Below are 21,031 nucleotides of genomic sequence, written 5' to 3'. Positions count from 1 at the left end.
GGGTCTGGAACGTAAGTCACCGGTAATAGTTTCATGGCAACATCGGCTCATTGAAAAGTGATCAGAGTGTCTTGGTAACCATCAGAGCTATTGATTTCATTGGCATGAATCTCTCTAGACAGATGTTTGAGGACAGCTAACCAGCTATTCAGAGGACTGTTGAACTGTCAACAACTGTACCACTTGTATGAGTTTAACTCTTGGCAGCATAAATTTATCTCTTCTGAATTTGTCAACAATGATCTATCAATAATATGACTTGTTTATTAGTTCACATAAGTTGACATTCTTCGGGGATGAGATGATTTGCTTCTCTATTTGTTTGAAACAGGATATTTAGGGATGTAATACTTGATCAAGCATTGAGAATATGATCATGTAAACTGAGATAGTTGGAGGAATAGTGGGGGAGTCATGGTTTGTGGAGGAGTCTGTTTTTTTTATCTATGTTGACTCCAGTGGTTCTAGTCCACAAGAACGGTGGATGCATAATTCAGACTTGTGATGTCATGTTGACATGCTAAACCCTGGATCGCAATAAGAGGTTAGCTTTGCCTTGTTTGAATTGGAAGCACGGCAAGGTATTCAAGTGTGTAATATTCCATATTTTCTCTCATTTGGTTTGTGTACACTGATGTTATCTTTTCCTTTTCTCTGGGATGAAATTAGATGAGTCACGTAATGTACTGTCCCTCAGGGCTCGTACCTTATGAGTTTATTACAGTCCTGACCTTGATGAAACTTGTGTATACCTTTGACTTGCTTGCATGCAGACATGTCTTTGTGTCCCTCTCTGTCATGGAACCATCACAGCCACACACACATGGGCTTGGTTAAGCCTCATCCTAACCCAGAGGGACCGGAGTCCAGAGGGAGAGGCCTGGGTCTGGGCCCCCTCCAGCTGGCAACAGGAAGCCATGACTCTAATAACCGGGTGGCTTCTCAACTACAGGGAACAGCGATGCTTTTTCCCAAAAGCAGCCAGATTGGCGGAAAATGAATAATTATGGGCTCAGAGATTGAATGAATGATTACAGCTCTACAGTCTTTTAAGTAATATTCACATTTAGTTTTCTAAGAAACTAAACATGAACTCAAATACTCCAGATTGACTCATCATCAGGAAGCAGAAGCCTGGAGACCTTTTTAATCCACCATTCAAGAAAACCTCTTAGCTGAAACAGAGTGGTTAGTGATGCAACTGAGCGTTTGATTTCAGGCCAGGGCCCATTCTCCAGTAAAATATAGTCAACAGGTGCTGTCTTCTGCTTTTGTCTTCAGACAGAAATGAATTATCTCATAATCTTATAGTTCCCAAACACACCCAAGACACTTTGAGAAGGATGAACGAAGGCTCAACATTTTGTCACATTTCATCACATTTAATTCCCAAATGCAATTTTGTTGGATTTCTCTGCAAAGGTGATGATGAAACTGGAGGGATGTGCTGGAACTGAAAACCCCACACAAATAGTAATTTACAGAGCAGCAGTGCTTTAAGTCACATAGCAGTAACACATCAGCGTTTTTTTTTTTTTGTTCTAAATGCCTTTCTATTTGTTTCTAATATGGCTTAGTTACATAAGTAGGAGCATGCAGTTTTTAAATCCCTTGGTTACCTTTATGTTTTCAGCTTCACTAGTGTCATGAATCTGTTTTGAACCCATATTTTAACCAAGGACAAATCCCCAACACATGTGTGCAAAGTGCAATTTTACAGTTTTTATTGCAGAATTTTCCCAGCTGGTCTGGAATTTAAACCAATAACTTTCCAGTGACACTTTTAGGCTCCAGCTAAGTGTTCAGAATAAAAATATGTTAAAGGATTTCACCTTTCTTGCAGAGTTAGATGAGAAGACTACCACTCTCATGACTTTTCTGTTAAATATGAGTAACAGCCAGTACCTGGTTAGCATAGCTTAGCACAAAGACTGGAAGCAGGGGAAACATCCAGCCTGGCTCTGTCCAAATGCAACATCATTTGACCTCCAGTACCTCCACAGCTAATAATTTAACATGTTGTATCTAGTTTGTTTAATCCATACAAAAACCGAGTCTAAAAATATAAACTTTTGGTTTTACAGGGAGTAATGTGTTTGACGAGTATAGCTTCATGGATTCTGGTCAGAATGAGGTTGCCAGGCAACAAGCAGTATCTCAGTACCCCTGTTTCTAGTCTTTATGCTAAGATATGAGGGCTGCATCAATCGTCTCATCTAACTCTCAGCAAGAAAGCAAATAAGTATATTTCCCAAAATGCCAAACTATCCCTTTAAAGCATAAGACATTCTATATTTTTCTTGTTGTCATCAAATCTAATGAAAACCAACAATATATTTGTCCTCTCACTACTTTCTGACTTCTCTACCCTGTCCGTGCCACTCAGCCCCAAGTGCATTCCTTTCTACTGAATATGTAATTGTGTGAAAATAGGTCAGAAATACTCTACATATTTTCATTGTTGAAAAAGGCTAAGTATTAAAGCTGGGCACTGTAGGTTTCAGCAAACACTCTAAATTTGTGGAGGACTATATTCAGCTGGAGATTAATGCACATTTGGTGCTCTACTGAGTGTTTAACACAGTACACCAGGATGGTGTACTGTGTGTGGCACTGCCTCAAAATAAACTACAGTAACCATGTTCATTGTACTGAGGGAACATGTCGCCCAGTCCAGTGATGTGGCAGTGGAGCTTTACGGCACAGAAGAATTAGCAATATCAGGCTTTGGCTAGTTAGTGGTTTGTTAGCCATTTGTGGTGATATAACATTGTCAGCTTTATTGTTTAAAGGAAGTTTACTTAAAGTATTTGTCGAACTTATATCGAAGCAATCCATCAAAAGTATTGTTTAAGGCAGCAAAAATGTGCTTTACGCACTAGCTGAAGCACAGTTCAGTCACTTTCAAAACTCTGTGTCATGATGTCACAACCGTTACTGTCATAAATGCTTATACAGTATTTGACAGAAAGTGTGTTCTCCCATACAAATCTGAGTAGCAAGCAAAGACTACAGGAATGCCATCAACTATTTTAAACTCTTGGCACTGAGAGAATAAGGAACAGACAGACCAACGGATAGATGGATGGATGAAAGGAGCAACAGAGGAGAGGAGAAAGAATGCAGAATGCGTCATTGTCATTAATGACGGCTCAGGGATTTGAGAAATAATGTGTGCTGAGAGATGCTGGCCCTCTGGAGAGCGAGAGGGGGGCTGGGGATTTATTAAGGCCTCAGCCCTGAAGCCCCGTGGGGATGGCGGTTAACAGACAGCCTGTATGTGTACACAAACAGGAATATGCACACAGGTTCGACAGCTGTGTTTGGACAGAGCACCCTTGTCTGTGACCTTCTTTGCAGAGGTCCTCCCTGACTCACTGTGGCCCTCATGAATGCACTCCAACTAAAAGAAAAACACTTCACTCCTTCTCCTCTGTGTCTAGTCTCCCCCTCAGTGCCGGAAGTATATATGACATACACCTACTTCCTATTAGCTGGAAATTCAGATTTCATCAAGTCTCAGATGAAGCGATTACGTTTCCTGAAGGAGCTGGGTCACTCGTTAACTCCCTCGTCCTACAGATTGGCCCAGACATAACACCAAATGTCTGAGTGATTTTCCACATGGGACAATGCCTGTCATCTCTCTTTTTCATACTATCAAACATTAATAGTAATGTCACAAGCATTTACACTCAATATATTGGACTGGTTTGGCAGTGAGCACCAAAAAACCCCCCCAAAAAACAGTAAGTACTGCTCCATAAAACAATGAATCTAAGTATTTTTCTTTCATTCTACACCCATATTATTGTGGCAAGTCATAAATCACATAAAAATAAAGGTTTTAAGCACAAAGGAGCTCTGTTGTTCTGGAGGCATTGATCGGATAGTTTTAACAGACTCATGGCAGAAAAGGTTTGACTAGTGTCTTGGCTGCCCGTCTGGTTGTTTTCTGTTTCCAGAGGTTTCAGGTGTGCAAATCTATCCATTAGAATACCTGCTTTCATATGATCATCTAATGTGAATGAATAATGATGAGTGGAAACTGGTGCTGTAATGGAAAATGTTACATTAGTGTAAGAGATGATATGCTCACAGGGGAGGAATTGCAGCTCATAATGAGGAGGTGACGAATTGCAAATCAACAACACAAGGAGAAACAGTAGATGTGAGGTTGTGTGTAGAGTTGCAGTGAAACAATGAGGCTGGTTTTATATGCTTTTCTGAATGTATATACCATGCCTCCCACTGTGGGACAAATAGGTTTACTATCAGTAAATGATTAAACAAGCATTTAAATGAGCTGTTCGATAATTGTTCACAGCTAGTTCACAGTTCAGATTGTTGTTGCTGATGGTTTTGAATTAAGTCTCGAGATGGTTGATGATGGTGTCCCACAAGGATCAACATTAGGCCCCCTGCTACTTACTATAAATAAATAATATTTCCCAAATGAGCATTACAGCATCCATTCTTATGCTGATGATATCATCTGTTATGTCAACGGCTATATTTCAGTCCATGCTTTCTCCAGGTCACAGTCTGCTTTTCACAACCTCCAGACCTCTTTCATTCATTTCAAACTTGTTCTAAAACACAAAAAGATAAAATGATTGCATTTCACAAGAGGATAAAACTTTAAAGTCCCCACTCTAATCTGTGGTCTCAATGGAAATCGAATGTAATCTCATCATGTATTTTTTGTCTCATTTGTTTTGTTCCCTGAAAGTGGGAAACCTGAGTGGCTTTATCAGAGTTTGCACTGGGTTTTCACTGTCACTGTTTACATACTTAAGCAGGTGTAGGGAGCATATTTCTTGCCTGTTCTCTCATCCCAGTGACAGATATGAGCGCTTTCCCACCGGGCCCTTTTCAGTCTCGCAGCTCACCGACCAGACACTGCTGTTGACAAAGCACTGGACAAAGAGACGGAAAGTGATCTCACTGCCAAATCTAGACAGCAGGGTTAGATAGTTTCTTTTCTTTTTTCATAACAGCCATGAGAGATGGGACTGTTTTACAGTTACAAGACTGAAGTCTTGACTGAAGTCCCAACCAGTCCTGAACTTTGGTTTATAGACTGAAATCATAATGCACTCATTGCCAAATTTATGTAAATTTAAACTTATAAAAATGTATAATTTGTAATAGTAATAAATAAACAAAGTTCGGATAAATAATTTATTTACAGTCCACCAATCAAACCTATGGGATAGGTACTCATGATATGAGTCTCTGGTTTAATCTATCTGTTTTACCTTTTACCCTTTACTGTATCAATTAAGATATTAAATAAAATACATTGGAATAAAACAGTTTCTGCATTTTGTCTCTTGCAAACTATGGTACATTTTATGTGAGCTGAATTACTCTCTCAATCATTTATTCTTGTTCTCCCTGAGTCTGTTCTCTGTCCACTGTTCAGATATTAGTACATTTCTGACAGCACAGTCAGGAGTAAGGTCTGTGTTTTTCATCTTTTGGGTGTGCCCTGTCTTGCTTGGGTTACTGCCCTTGATACTTTAGCTTAGATACAAAAGCAAATCCTGCTTCTTTGTCCAGGGCTTTTTTTTATTCAGCTGGCAAAGAGGTGCTTTGTGGGATTTTGGCGATCCATTCAGAAGGTCGTCAAGGAAAGACAACAGACTTTCAGGCAGAATAGGGACCACGAACACAAATGGCCTCCAAGAAGAGCTTTGTTCTAGGCAGTGCACACACACACACACACACGTACACAAACACACACTGTGTAAAACACTCCCCCTATCTTTACTGGCTCAGGCCAAGGACCAAAGAGCTTACTGAATTGGGAAGATGTTCCTTTCTTTCTGCAACCCCACAACCACATATAGTCACTCTGTAGTTTATGGTCAGTGGATACCCATAAATATGTGTGTATTCACAGCTCAGTCATTCTCCAAGTCATGTAAAAAGTCTCTGATCTTTTTCATCTGTCAATTTTCTAAAGGAGAACTATGAATTCAATGTCTGACAGTCCACATTCTGTAATCCTGTCTTTGCTGTATGATGAGAATAGTTGCAGCATGTGAGCATGACTCTTGTGTTCTCATGCACTCTCACATCCACCTCTTTGGACTTTAGGCATGAGGAGATTGGTTCTGCATGAACTGGTGTGACCTCTCCAGTTGCAAGCTGCACCAAACCATACCAGAGAGCACTGCACTGGCAATAGGGCAAGGCCACATCTATCCTCGCCTGTCTCCGTCTCCTAAAGCCCCAACACAATGAAAAGTTTATAGCTCCCTTCTTTGCCTCATTATTCCTCCTCTTCGCACAGGCTCCCAGTGCTTTAGTACTGCTCTCTGCTTGATAGAAAACACATTTCTCCCCTCAACACCACTGCTGTGTTGGCAGAAAGTCAGCCAGGCTGTCAGTCTCTGTATTCGGCATTGGTGTCTTGCAGTGTGGCAAAGGAAGGATAAACACTGACCCAGTGATGGCACTCTCTCATCAGGACATTAAGTTTTACTACAGCTGAACTCAGGTCACTTCTCATCCTCCATTTCTTTTTTTTTTCCTCACTTCCTCTCATCTTCATCGTCCTGCAGCTGAAGATTTAAGCAGTTTAGCAGCCACTGTAACAAGTGGGAAACCACTTTAGAGAGTTGTACAATAACAGTGCAAACGAGGTTCCTTTTCCCTATGAGATATGAGGTGGGGTTTTATGAAAAGACTGAAAAAATAACACAAGTTCCACATAAACGGCAGTGAACTGAAGGAAAGCATAAAAGAGAGCAAGCAACCTCAACTGTGAAAAACAAATGTGATGAAGGATTTCACCTCTCTCTGTTCAGTTAACTGACAGCACTGCAGGTGTGTGGGGGTTTTGGGACAGCTTGCTGTGTTTGCTTGGCCTGTCCCCAATTTCCTCCGTCGCTAACTCACTGAAACATGAGCTCTGGTGTTTTTAATACAGGTTTCAGCAAACCTCGCCCTCCTCTCATTGTTTCTAGCTGAGAAAAAGACTTCATAAAATTATACTGCTTAAGTATGTGGTATCTATAGTGTCACATCATCCAAAGGACATCAACGTAGTCATCCCACGTATCTCCTGCTTGTATTGTATTAATCTTATTTTAATGCAATTTGTACAAGAATTTCCTTAAACAGAATACCTTGAAGTTGTTTGATCTCTTCAGCTGACTATGCACTAACCCCGCCCCCGCCCCCCCCCCCACTGAAACGGTAGCAACCATAACTAGTCACAGCAGGCAGGCTTTAAATTTCTCTACATGCTGAAGCGATGTGAATGGGGCTGTAGTACCAGATAATATAAAGAGTTTAATGGGTAGTGTCTTTTTTTAGCCTCTCCAAAACAAAAACAACAAAATTGCAGGGAATGGATTAAACTGTGTGTTTGTCTGCTCGCTTCACTCTTTATTGGATTTGGATAAGTTTACAGTCCACCAACCCGTGCTAAACTCATTACCCGAGATAGTGTTATGTTTGCAAACACACTAGTTAGTCTTAAAAGCCTTTTCTCTTGTAAGTTGTAAGTTCTCTTGCAAACAATGAAAAAATCTGACCTCTGTCTTGCTTGTCCAAGTATGTAAGCCATGCAGCCAAATAGGGTTACACTACATTACAAGAAAAAGTCTGATCTTCTATTATTCCTTATAATACTTAGGCCTTAGGTCTTAGGTTACTTGGGTCTAACTAGCTCTCCACTGCAATACGAGAACAATGCTGTTTTTCTATTTAAACGCCTTCCACATGAATCATCAACCAGTGAGAATGCTGATTCTTTTTTTGCCTGGGACATGCATCTGGCACGATATCATGTGAATATCCATTGAATATTTGGCATTCTGTTTTCATTGGAGTCAGCCGGAATGATTAAAAAGTCAGCCTGAGACTGCATTTTCAACTTTAGCTTGTTTAGATAACTACAGCTGATCAAATCAACTAGTGACATTTGAATGAAAAAGTGTGTCCAGACTTTGACTGGTGCTGTATACAATAGCCATTGTAAAAAATCTCCATTAGCTTAATATGCAGTATTGTTCTTGCATCTATTTGCCATTAGCTTTTCAGTCAGAATCACTCTGCTCACCTTCACCCGGTCATTCTTTCCTTTTCTACTGCTGAACACCAGGCTTTCATCTTGGAGATAGAGCAGCAGTTGCTCTGCAAACATCCAATAAATTCCTGAACAAAAGTTCCATCTGTTGAAAGCCATGGGAACTTGGAATTCCTCCTTGTCGCTGCTAAATCTAATTTACAGACTCATAACGCTGAGCTTATTTTTGTTGTATAAGGCGTTATTGGCATAGGCTCCTGTGTTGCTGTATTGACTATATATGATGGGTGGTCTTAGGAACATCTTGTAAAATTGAACACTGCTGGTTTACTGGGAGACTGGGTGGGCTCTGTGTTCTTTCCTTCAAATTTTGAGTTTTTGTGATTCTGCTCTTTTGTGGAGGATTGACCTCCCTCACTGAAACTCCATTGTGAGGTGCTGTCATAGAGCTGGAGAAACAGGTGTCTGCTTGTCAAATGTCTATTAAACAAAAACTGTGTGCAGCATTCTGTAACGTTAATTATCACTTCAAAAACCAAAACCACCAAAGAGTGTTTTGTTTTCTATTTCATTTGAAACTAGAGACAAGCCAGCATCACCCCTTTTCATTTCTCGTCCTGTGCTGCATAGTGCAGTGGGAGAGCACCCTCCTCAGGACTGAAACAAATACTTTGAAAGCAGATGCTCTTGCTTTCATGTGTGTACTCCTGTGTGTCAGCCTGTGCACTAAAGTTTATCAAATTATCCCTCACCTTTAAGATAATTAGGCTCATTATCTCCTTTATTTTTCCAGTCTTTTCAAGCTCTCTGTTGGTTCAGCCAGATTAAATGTAACTCTTCTGTTTTCAGGTACAGCATGGACTGCCTGATTCAGTTTGAAGACTTTGCAAACATTAATGCTTTCCGTCTGCTGAGCAAGTACCGCAACAAGTACTGCACATTCAATGATGACATCCAAGGTAACTCAGCACACACACACACACACACAGTCATTGAGGAAAAACTCAAATTTTGGTACCAAAAAAATTGTCATTTGATGCTCTATAATCTCCTTCAGGTACCGCTGCAGTGGCAGTAGCTGGACTCCTGGCTGCCCTCCGCATCACCAAGAGCAAAATGTGTGACCATACTATAGTGTTCCAAGGTGCAGGGGAGGTAGGTGTAGCACACTTAAAGGAAGACTATTTAACTTTTGGTAGTAGCATAATGGCAACCTGGTGGACTAGGGCTATATATACAGATGGGTGACAAATTAAAGGAAAAACCAACATAAAGTGTCTTCGTAAGGTGTTGGGCCATCACGTGCTGCCAGAACAGCTTCAGTGCGCCTTAGCATTGATTCTACAAGTCTCTGAACTCTACTGGAGGGATGAACACCTTTCTTCAAAAAGATATTTCCCCATTTGGTAATTTGATAATGGTGTACTGTCTCAGCAATTTCAGTTACACAACAGGTCTATATTAAGTTTGCTAACCATACCAGACCAAGTAAGGTTAAAGCAGTGAAACCCCTTAGTGTATTGAGTTGAGCGATGGTGTGCTTGTTTTGGTTTTTTGTTTTTTTCCTCCTCTTCTTTCAAAAGCTGCTCATGCTCTCAACGTGCTTTCTCTTTTAACAAGAGATTCAGACCATTAATGGTGGTGGAACATACTGAATGCTGTTAAGAAAATGTTTTACCATATTGTATTTGTATGCAGTGAAATGATTTCAGTTTATAATTACATTATATTTATTGTAGTGTCATTACTCAAGGCTTTCTTTAAGATGTGTATATCAGCAAACTAATATAAAAAAAAAAAAAAATTGTGATTTAGGATCACACAACCTTTGATAATTGTGCTTGTAACTGGCATGCTAAAGCTGTCAAAGCTGGTGTGAAGTCATTATGAACAGCTCATCTCCCTTCTTGCAGGCAGCAATGGGGATTGCTGAGCTGATCGCCATGGCCATGGAGAAGGAGGGATTGGCTAAGGAGGAGTGTTTGAAAAGGATCTGGATGGTTGATTCCAAGGGCCTCATTGTCAAGGTGTCTTAATAAAATAAAGCAAACACACACACAGACGTACAAACACATGTTCACATGCACACATAAATACACTAATGTGATCTGACTAGAATAAACAATCCAATAATGTTAGAGTTGCTATTATGTGTCATGGAATCTTCAAAAAATGTTGCAGGAAGTAGAGTGGAAAAGGAAAATAGAAAAAAGAATTAATCACAAAAACAAGTCCCGACATGCACAAAACATCACAGATTGGTTACGTTAGGAATATCTGAGGTTGGATTTTCCTGAGCAGTTTGCCATCGGAGCTAATTTGCCATGGTTCATTAATTTATATGACTGAGGTCTTTCCTTGGATTCACTGCAAAAAGCTCTCCAGAGGATGAACATTAGCATCTGTTTTACCTCTGGTTTGTTCACATTATCCATTTTATCCAAGCATCAACTGTCTTTCTCATCCCTCGATTTCTCCTCTTCACTCTCCTCATCTCTTCTGTCTGGGTCCTTTTATGTCACTACGCCAATATGAGCACTTACGAGAAATGTCAGTGCTAAACATAATTGTGAGCAAAAACACAGACTCCACACCTTAAAACTCAACCATGTTTCCTAAGTGTCTGATGTTTCCACAGATGGTCTTTAATGTCCTCCTCCTCCTCTGCTCTCTCCAAATCCTTAGGGTCGAGACCACCTGACTCATGAGAAGGAGAGGTTTGCTCATGAGCACCCACAGATGAAGAAACTGGGAGATGTGATTAAGGACCTGAAACCCACAGCTATCATTGGTAAAACATCAAGCATTAATGTGATCATAAGATCCAGATTGACATTTTTACAACTGCTTGTTAAAAGGATTTGTATTTCAGAGATGACACTGGGTGGGGCTCATGTCATATCAGAGTTATCACTGGAGTTTCAAGATATGAAAGTGGATATTGTGTTATATTGTCACTACATAGTATTTTAAGCCTCATTCCACTAACTCTGTAATAATAGATGCCATGAACGCTTGCAAAATCGTAAAAATGGTAATCTTTCCCGTCTCTGAACATCCACTCCATATGACATGAACGTGGCATTAGCCCCAGGAATGAAAATAGCCTCACCATAGCCCACCAAGAATTAGAATAAGCCCAACGGCAGTCTCAACAAGAAATTAACAGATTTTTTTTGACAAATCATGTCTGATTTGCTTGTTTTGTCCCATTCTCCAGTTTATCTGGTCCAGTTGTGCCCCAAATTACCATCATAACCTATACACTGAAATTACATGGGTGAATTTACTGTTTGTTGCTCACGTTGCTGAGTTAGCTTTGGTTTGCTAGCAGTGTTATAAAATACATACATTCACCATCAAATGACCTCATCAAGAGGAAGAAACTTATGAAAATGAAACATTGAAGACAGGCAGAAAGAGAGAGGATAGCGGAGGCAGACCGCCTGTGACAAGCTACAGTAGCTTCAGTGCTGCCCACTCCTGGCAGTGCTGTTAGCCATGTTAGCTGGTCAGTGTTTCAGATTAATGAGTGGCCCTGTTAACTTGTGACCGTTGGCTGAATGCATCCGTGGTTGATTATAGTTGAAAACAGGAAGAAACTGCGTACATTAAGTGGTCACAAGTTAAACAGACAGTCGGCAATACACCTTTGGTAGCTTCTATGGCCATGTGTTCTTACGCAGTTCGTACAAAATACAGGCAGCTTTCACACCGTGTGATTTCACAGTGGCAAAATAGCTTAATGATTCAAATATGAGCCACTTTTTCTACAGTAATGGTATAAAATCTCTTATCTATAGTTGTTGTATTTCCCACATAAATAAAAGTGCCTCTTGCTGAAGACAGTTTCACATACACACTTACCTAAGAAAACACTGATGAGATAATTGACAATTTGATTAAAGTTAAGGGCCTCCACTTGGACACCTAAAGTATGTATTCTCTTCTTGTTTTCAGCAGCTGCTGTCACTACTGAACACACATGGGTTCTATCTTCCAGTCAGATTAGAGTGCTGAATATTTTTTTAACTAAAAAGTGTGCACAGCAGGCATACAAGAAATTGACTTACAAATATCACAAGTAATAAAGTTCTGTATTTACCACAAAATCCGTAGCCCCAACAATAAATAAATAAGTCAGTACAGTAGCCCCAGTAAGAAAAAATCTTTGGTGCTGCCTATGGCAAGTGATTGTTGAAAGGAGAGGGTGATAGTACATTCTCAGACTTTAAGAGAGACTTTAAGGTCATGTGCAAAGTCATTTACTTAAGACAACACACCCAAAAATGTTATATATATCTAAAGTTCAAAGATGTAAGTTAGAAAAAAGTTAGAAAAGAAAAAAAGAAAAAGAAAATATGGAATGTATTGCATATTGATGGCTTTCTGTCCCAGGTGTGGCAGCTGTTCCTGGAGCTTTCACTGAGGAGATCATCTTGGACATGGCGTCTTTCAACGAACGTCCAATCATCTTTGCTCTCAGCAACCCGACGAGCAAAGCCGAATGCACTGCTGAGCAGTGTTACACATTAACAGAGGTACTCAGAGGACAGCTGGTGTCTCGTTATATCACCATACTTGGCTACAAACAAATTCTGTCATTCATCTCTATTGAAAAATGGATGAACAATACATTTATACATTACTATACCACCTTGTGCTGCAGGGGAGGGGCATCTTTGCCAGTGGCAGTCCATTTGACCCTGTCACCCTGCCTGATGGGAGGACATTCTACCCCGGTCAGGGAAACAATGCCTACATCTTCCCTGGTGTGGGCCTCGGCGTCACCGCTTGCACCGTCCGATGTATCACTGAAGAAATATTCCTTACTGCAGCAGAGGTAACACACTGGCATTTACACCACAGACACATGAACATTACACGAGTTACATCATCGATCACTCATGCTGTTATCCAAACTCTTTCAGGCCATAATAGAATGAAAACCTTGTGTGCCTTGAGCCCTTCAGGGTAGATTATTGATGACTTGTTACTATATAAGTGGGTATAAAAACAACAAATAGCTATAAACAAATGAAGAACTTGAGCATGTTTACGAGCACACTAATGCCACCGTCAGGCTGATCTCTGAGATCATATTTGAAACTTGTTATGTTATAATAATCTCCTCCGCCATATTTAAACCTGCATAATTCCTTTTTCCCATTTTGGTTCACCCATAATCCTTTAATTATCTTCTGAGCCAAAATGTGAAATTCTCTTCAGACCACTCTCTGCATCAGTTCATACATTTAGCTGAGCAATAAATTTGACTTGTGCAGCACATATAAGCATGTTATTGAATATCCTGCTCTATCATTTGTTACCTGAGCTGTGAGTTTACTGTTTCACAGGCTCTTGCTGAACTGGTGACAGAGAAGGACCTCGCCGAGGGAAGACTGTATCCTCCTCTCAGCTCTATCAGGGATGTCTCTCTCAAACTGGCAGTCAAGGTGAGAGCTCAGCAGACACACACTGAACACACACTTTCATCATTTCAATTTGAGTTGATTTTTGTAGAGGATTGTGTTTCTTAACTGGTTAGATTACAGATATTTCACCAAATGAAGCTGCAAAAAATGTAACTGTCCAAAACTTGTGCATTACAGATCATTGAGTACGCCTATGAGCACAACATGGCGACACTTCGCCCGGAACCGTCCGACAAAGAAGCATATGTGCACTCGCTTGTTTATAGCACTGACTATGACGAGTTTGCTGTGGACTCGTACCGCTGGCCAGAGGACAGCATGGTGGTCCAGTCATGCAAACTTTAATTCACTTGACAGAGACAGAACGTGCCCTCGAGGGGCAAGATAACTACTGACGTCCAATATCACCACGAGACGTGATGTTGGCATTTGAAAGAGGATGTGTGTAGAATTTTCTCTTTAATATATTACTGTGAAATTAATGATGACGACACATTTTACTGGAAGAAAAAGAGCCAATAGTGTTCACCAGTGATGTTTCATGCCTCTGGTGGGCCTTATGAAAGAGGTATTCAGCTTTATGTCTTGTAATCCCCCCCCCCCAAAAAAAAATAGCAATGCACTTCACTAAATTAAGTTATTAAATATTTCATAATATATAAAGTACAGACAAAAGGGAAGTTAATGAAATGTGATACAGATAGCAGTTTGCAGAACTTATGAAATATTGCACTAACGGCTGTTATCACATTACATGTTGCAATAATATATATATAGGGAAAATCCTTCACAGGTTACTTTTAATTGTACTGTAATAGGGAGTTACTTTGTGACTGTGTCAACAAATATCCAAAAACTCATTGTGAAATAAAAATGTTTTTGATTAATGTTTTCCATGACTGATTATTACATTTGTACTGACAAAAGGAAATGATGCAGTGAGTATTGGAGTATTGGATAAAGATATTTGTTAGTTTGTCTCACAGATGTTCGTCTTACTGACGTACACTTTGGGAATCTTTGTGCTACTTTTTTGTCATCTGTGTGAAACAGAACTTACAGACAATGTTTAGTCTCCCATTGGCACCATTTGCCTTGATTTCATATTACTGTCTTGAAAGACAAACCAGAAGCCAGGTGTCTGAAATGCATCATATGGTGCTCTAGCTCCCTCACCAGGTCAACCTATGTAATTGCAATACAATTAGCAAATTACTTATGTGACCTTATTATAAACTCTGCATATGCATGTTTGTGTTGTTTTACTAATTATAAACAGTTGATTTTTATCATCAAATTTCAAATTTTAAAACCCCTAAGAAGTATTTCTCTACAACATAAAATTCCAAAATGTATTAACACTCTCAGCTAATCTACTTCATCAGTAGTGTTTGGGTGTGGTTCATCACATTTGATTGACGTATGACCAAACAACATGTCAACTGTCATCAGATTATGATTCAAATGTTGCTCAGCTGCAAAATCACAGAGAAAAACACAAATACAGAAACCTCATGTGAAATAACCCAAACTGTTGCAACTTTGACAGATGTTTTTGTGTTAATGTAGGAGCCTGTCACTCTTATGAAGAAGATGATAGACGGCATTTAAACTAACGCTTAATCAGTATAAGACTTAATCAGTATAAACCATAACACAATAGCAGTCTCAATTATTTTCATTTTCATGCAATTATACTTTGATTATGGTAGAAGTAACCCACAAATAGAGTTACACACACACACAAACATATGTGTGCAAATATACAAGCAAGCCACAATAGAAGCAGCAGGTGAATCAAACTAGTATGTTCCAACAGTGTATTTTGTGTCTGTCTGGTGTTGTCTGATTTAAACTGAGGATGATTTAATTAATCGATCACTGACCAGACAGTCACTACCAGAGGCCTTGGCGGGCCCGCTGCCCATCCCAGTCTGAAATCAATAGAGAAGAAACCGGACCAGTCAGTGTTCAGCGTTCAGCGTCCCGCCCCAGGCAGGACTCTGAGAGAAACATTGGTTTCCCTCACTTTCCTTGCATCACGCTCCCTTTAAATTGCCCAAAAAACAGCCCTGGGCAACTGCTGCTCGGACATGATGATCAATATGTCTCAATGTCAGCACCATCCAGTTGTCAGTTAGCTGTCTACAGCCATCAGCTGTAAATGGTATTATCAGTATAATAAAAGGTGTACAATAATTAATCTTATTTCAACTTTGTGTTAGAGATATTTCTGCTTTACTGGACAATCCCATGTCTAAGATTTTTGAGTTATGTCACCCTTTAGGTTGCATGTCACCAATAACGTGCGCTCCTTTTCTAATGCTGACTTTCAGTAAAAACTGCAGATGACGTTACCACACTTTGTATTCGTATCTTCTACCTAGATTTCTGTCCTCATGCTGAAGCCCGTTGTGGCACCTTGCTGGTCACAGACAGGCCGGGTGACTGGCAGCTGTAACTCGACATCGTTCTGACCTTGTTTACAGTCTCACATTAAATGGCACCTTGCTGAGACCTTGTGATCAGTGCCAATCAGTAAAGTCCCTGAGGGAATGTCGCCTGTGTGAGACTGTTTACCCATCCTCCCCGTCGCCTGTCTGACATTAATAAGCCTAAAAAACCCCTCTCCCATCTGCCCGACCACCAACTTCAACACAGCTTGTCCTGCTAGCATCCTGCAACTGCAGCACAGATCAGACAGCAGCACTTCCATTCCTCTCAGGACCCACAATTTGTCCCTTTTGTTTACATTTTTTGTCTTTCCGCTCTCACAATTCCTTGTTTGCTACTCAACTTTGCATTTTGAAGACTTCATATTTATTTGAGCTTGATGACTTTCTCTGTTCATGACTAATGCTGATTCAACATATCAATAAATCCAGCTCAAATATTTCAGATTAGGGCATGTCAACGTGAACACATTACATAAAATTATAGTGTTTAAATGACAGGGTCTCAATATCTTCTCTGTAAAGATATTTGAAATATTCACTGTGTACTTTGACTCCCTTGATGCTCCCCGTGATGCTCCTCTCATTTGGTGGACAAGCTGAAATTTTCAGGTCTGTGCAGAAGAACAACCTCAGACCAGAAGACCAGCAGAGGGTGCTCTAATATGTAGTTTGAGCAGAGATCATAAAAGGCCTGAAAGGGCACCAGTGCAACATTTGTGACAATAATGATTTGAATGCATTTGTCTATCATCATCACCCTTCCTCAGGACATTTTCCTCTATCATTTCCTTTCCCTATAAGTTTAAGGAAACTTGTGTCGCTAATGAATCAATATAATGACACACAATAATGACACAATACACACAATAATACCCTGGTATTTAATTATTACCACTAAACCAGCTATCATTTCAAATAATTGTTTAAACTGGTGTTATTCGTTTAGTATAAGTTTTCTACAATAGGGCCAGTGAATGATGATGAAAACTGAACTCTATATGTGGATAACATAATTGTCTGTAATAAGCTAAACGGAACAAATGTAATTATGGTAACATTATATTTCCCATAGCTGGTGTACTATATATACACATTAGTCAAGAACAAAGATCACACAAAGAATAAACTCTGGGAGCTATTTAACTACATTTAATGTTTAAAAATGTGCCATTTTTACAACCCAAGCACAATTTTACTGTTTACACATAATTGTCTTCAAAAGGCTTTGTAATATGTTGGGTTTTTATTGTATGTATCTTATTGCCATAACTTTTTGGCTTATTGTGACTTTTTTAAATTAACAATAACAACAGTCAAACCTGAACTATAAGGAGTACAAGGATGAATAAATAAAATAAGTACAAAAATAATGCTTTATATTGGTTTTTCTGTTAAAAAAAACCTTGAAGCATCTGTTAGTGAAACTGTATAAAAACTTTGTTTTCACCTACAGAGCCACATGCCTTGGAAAATACACTATATAACCAATAAAGGGATTCTTAACTATTTGAAAATGCTTTAAAAGTGTGTCTATTGTCTAACATATGTCTCTTAAATTGTAAACAGTTTACACCTCAAGGATTTTGGACTGCAGATACACACCAATATGGCGCTCAACTTCTCTCTCACAAAGAGCAATATGTATCTGTGCTAAAGGTGGGTGCATGAAGAGTTGAAATGTATTGTTTGCAGAATACGACCAGTAAAAATGAACAGAATGCAACCAACATGCAACTTTTCTATGCCTTTTGAAATAAACTTATTCATGATGGTTGGCTGTATGTCGGTGTAAAAAGATCACTGTACAAAAGCTCCCTGAAAGAATAAACTATTATCCAATGCCTCCACTTTTCATGATTGTCCCGTTCACTCTAACTGAAGCTTTGCTGAATAGCTATAACGCACAACTTGGCCAACAAGAATCAAAGTTTCACAGTAGCCATTATGGCAGTAAAGCAGAGTGTTGGATGAGTGACATTATTGAAATCCATAATGCCTCTGCATCTTGCTGATACTATATGGAAAGGACACAGTATAATCAGGCCTTGTGCTCGGCTAAAAGTGCTCCTACTGTATGTCCAGATTATTGTACATTGTAAAGCTTCCCTTCTGTATAACCACACCAGCATCTACTAAATAGCTCTAGAGATCATCTCAATTTACATTGTAATTTCTACAGTTTAAAAATTGAAACAAGGTAGTTCTTATCAGAATATTCACAAATGAATCTTCTAAAAAGCATTGTTGCATTAAATGTAAGAATGATATTATTATGCAGTCCTCTTTTTCCTCTTAACATACCTTTTATGGCAGATCTGTATTAAATCAGACATTGTGTTTGTGAATTGCTTTTCCAGTTCATCAGTGCAGCTTTACAACTTATTGATTGTTTGGGGAGAAAAACGACTGAAATATCCAATAATGCAATGTTATCAAGCAATGTTATCTTAAAGGGAGAAACATGTAGTGAACATTACATGCATTCTACTGTCTGTGGAGACATCTTCAAATCTTTATGTCCAATATAATTTTAATTTCATGATTCCTGAACCTCGATGTAAATTCTTGAGTTTTAAACTGGATGTTTACAGTTGACATTCGTGGTACCTGATACAAGCTTGACATTAAATACAGGCTTAAAGTTTTAGCTTTGACTAAAAGATGGCTTGGGTATTTAGCGTAGCATGGTGTGGATGTTCACTTTCATTTAAAAACAGTAAATTTTCTAATCTGAAATGTGCCTGAGCAGCACATTATCAGCTACAACCCTAACCTCTGACCTTCCTCCTTTTTTCTTTGTTCTGAGAAATCTACAAGCTTTTGTAGTACTTTGTGATATTTTGCTAAACCAAGCAATCTTTATTTTCTCAGCAAACTCAGCGCCCTGCCTGGCTGGTGGTGGACTGAATGAGGACTATTATCACAAAACCACCTCTGCTCAGCAGCTTCATACCGTTCTGCTGTTCTCATGTATGATTCTGTGAGTAATTTAGAGAGACGTCTCTGTTTCGCAGACAGTTCGTGAGGCCTGCACGTCGCACAGGTTTTAGCCTGAGAGGCAGTGGTGGGCGCAGGTTTTCGACAGCCTGTTGTTTCTCGGGCGGGTACCACGCGCAGATACCAAGCAGGAGCGCCAACGCCTTGACAACTTTTCCATAATTAGATGAGGCCTTGCGCTCAGTGTGGGATTCTTGCACTGAAATCTAAAGTGACATGTGTGATCACGACCCAAAGTCGTGTTTAATTAATTTCTGTTGCAACACAGGGAACACAGACATCATTCCCTGCAGCTCCCTGCACTAAAAAAACAAGTGCGTTCTACTAAAATAGGCCACTTTGTAGCATTTGCGAGAAATCACATGTAGGTTTGCTGAGTTGAACCTGTATTTTAGGCAAAATTCAACAAGTGATAGGTCCATATTTTTGGTCTTTAAGAAAAATATTCTGTTCACCTACTGCATCTAAAAATTCAGAAAGGGGAAATTTAACATGTTTTAGCCTAGTTTAGTTAAGCTACCCAGTACGTTGCCTTTAGCTGTTGAGCATGTCTTTGCCGCCTTTTGAATGTCGGCACATGCTAGCCAGTCTTGTGCTTATTATTCTGCTGCAAGCTCCAGATGGATCAACACATGCTGAAAATATTACAAGCAAGACATTTGCATCTGACCTAAATCCCTCACTTCTGCTCCACCATGCAAACAAGTCATTCCAAAGGCATTATTTAATGACCCTGGATTGAAACATTTGCACGATATGATTTGTTTTCCCATTTTCCAACTGATTTTAGCTGTCATTTCAAATGTAGTTACATGTGGACTCAAAGCAAGTATGCTTGATTCAAGTTTTCATGTGGAAAATGAAATGAAAATGTTTTTGTCAAATTTCAAAGTGTTTTTGTGGCACATGGCTCCTGATACTGCTGGTAGTGGAGGTAACACAATAAATTAATACTAATAATAATTAATAATGAGTAGAGTCAGTAAAGATTACAATTACACTGGACCAGATTCAGAAGATATTGGACTTGAACAGGAGGCACAAAAGGCTGTATTTAATGACCACATGTGAGACAAAGAGCTGTATATAATAAAATATGAAAACACAATATCCATCACAATATTTTTCCTATCCCATATAAACTACGTAACTTCCATGAATTGGTTCAACTTTACAATAGTTCATTATTCACAGTATCAGCAATACCAAAATCACTGTAACTAAGGTACACAATACACCCTATCAATAATGTAAATACTCAGTCCATCCACTCAAGCCAGTAATGGTTATGACAGGGAATGCATTTAAGTGTCTTTTCCAAGTCAAGTCAAAAAGAGGTTAGTCAGAGTCTCTGGGTTCCTCAATTCAGAAATCCAGGAATCTTGAGGTCTCGTTTGGGTTGGCTCGCCATCAACTTCAAATCAACTCAAAAAAGCTGACCTGCAGTCATTGACATGGCCAGTATTGATCATTAATCAATTGTCTTTCCGAATCATTCATTCCTTTAACTTCAACAAAATACTTATACTAATTATAAATAAAGTTTATAATTATGTGAATTTTTAAAACTATACAATGTAAACTTGACAGGCAGTTTTTCTTATCGTGGTCTTCTGTTCTCTGACATTGAGCAATTAAATTCTCTATAACTATATTTCACATTCTTTCCATTTAAGTTGTCAAAGCAGCTTTTCCTTAGTTGAGCTAGCACCTTGTGGCACAGCATTTATTTATTTATTTATTCCTATCGGGACTCACCAATTTGGGAGTTCCTCTCTTTCACGTGGCAGGTTTCAGTGAGCAGTGCCTCTCTAACACACACCTAAGAGCTGACAGCGAGGTATTGGCTGTTATCATTCTGATTTGACAACATTCAGTGTCCCCCAGCATCTGACTAGGGTAAGTTGTCTAGCCCATGGATGTATTATGGTCTAGCCTGACTACTGTGCCCTAGCTATGGTGCTGTGGACCTGTGTTCTGACTGGCTAAGGTACTTCTGTGTTATTCACTCTTTGTGACTATGGTTACACCATACATGCTGTATGATTGTTGCACTAAATGTTCCCACATGTCAGAGGTTGATAAAGAAATTATCTATA

At 39.3% G+C, this 21,031-nt stretch overlaps 1 protein-coding gene across 1 annotated transcript in view; it reads left to right on the top strand.

Moving 5' to 3' along the window:
• Window positions 1-14,371, top strand: part of me1 (malic enzyme 1, NADP(+)-dependent, cytosolic) — an 88,147-nt gene extending 73,776 nt beyond the window's left edge. The window contains exons 7-14 of the mRNA XM_044359730.1: window positions 8,894-9,003; window positions 9,102-9,199; window positions 9,958-10,071; window positions 10,730-10,835; window positions 12,443-12,585; window positions 12,714-12,887; window positions 13,402-13,500; window positions 13,657-14,371. Of these exons, the coding sequence (XP_044215665.1) occupies window positions 8,894-9,003; window positions 9,102-9,199; window positions 9,958-10,071; window positions 10,730-10,835; window positions 12,443-12,585; window positions 12,714-12,887; window positions 13,402-13,500; window positions 13,657-13,824 (1,012 nt within the window). The 3' untranslated portion in view covers window positions 13,825-14,371. The remainder of the gene's footprint in view (window positions 1-8,893; window positions 9,004-9,101; window positions 9,200-9,957; window positions 10,072-10,729; window positions 10,836-12,442; window positions 12,586-12,713; window positions 12,888-13,401; window positions 13,501-13,656) is intronic.
• Window positions 14,372-21,031: the final 6,660 nt, after the last annotated feature.

Source organism: Thunnus albacares, chromosome 8, assembly GCF_914725855.1.
Source record: "Thunnus albacares chromosome 8, fThuAlb1.1, whole genome shotgun sequence".
Classification (NCBI taxonomy): domain Eukaryota; kingdom Metazoa; phylum Chordata; class Actinopteri; order Scombriformes; family Scombridae; genus Thunnus; species Thunnus albacares.
The sequence above is the reverse complement of the archived record's forward strand: the minus strand, read 5'-3'. Positions and strand labels throughout refer to the sequence as shown.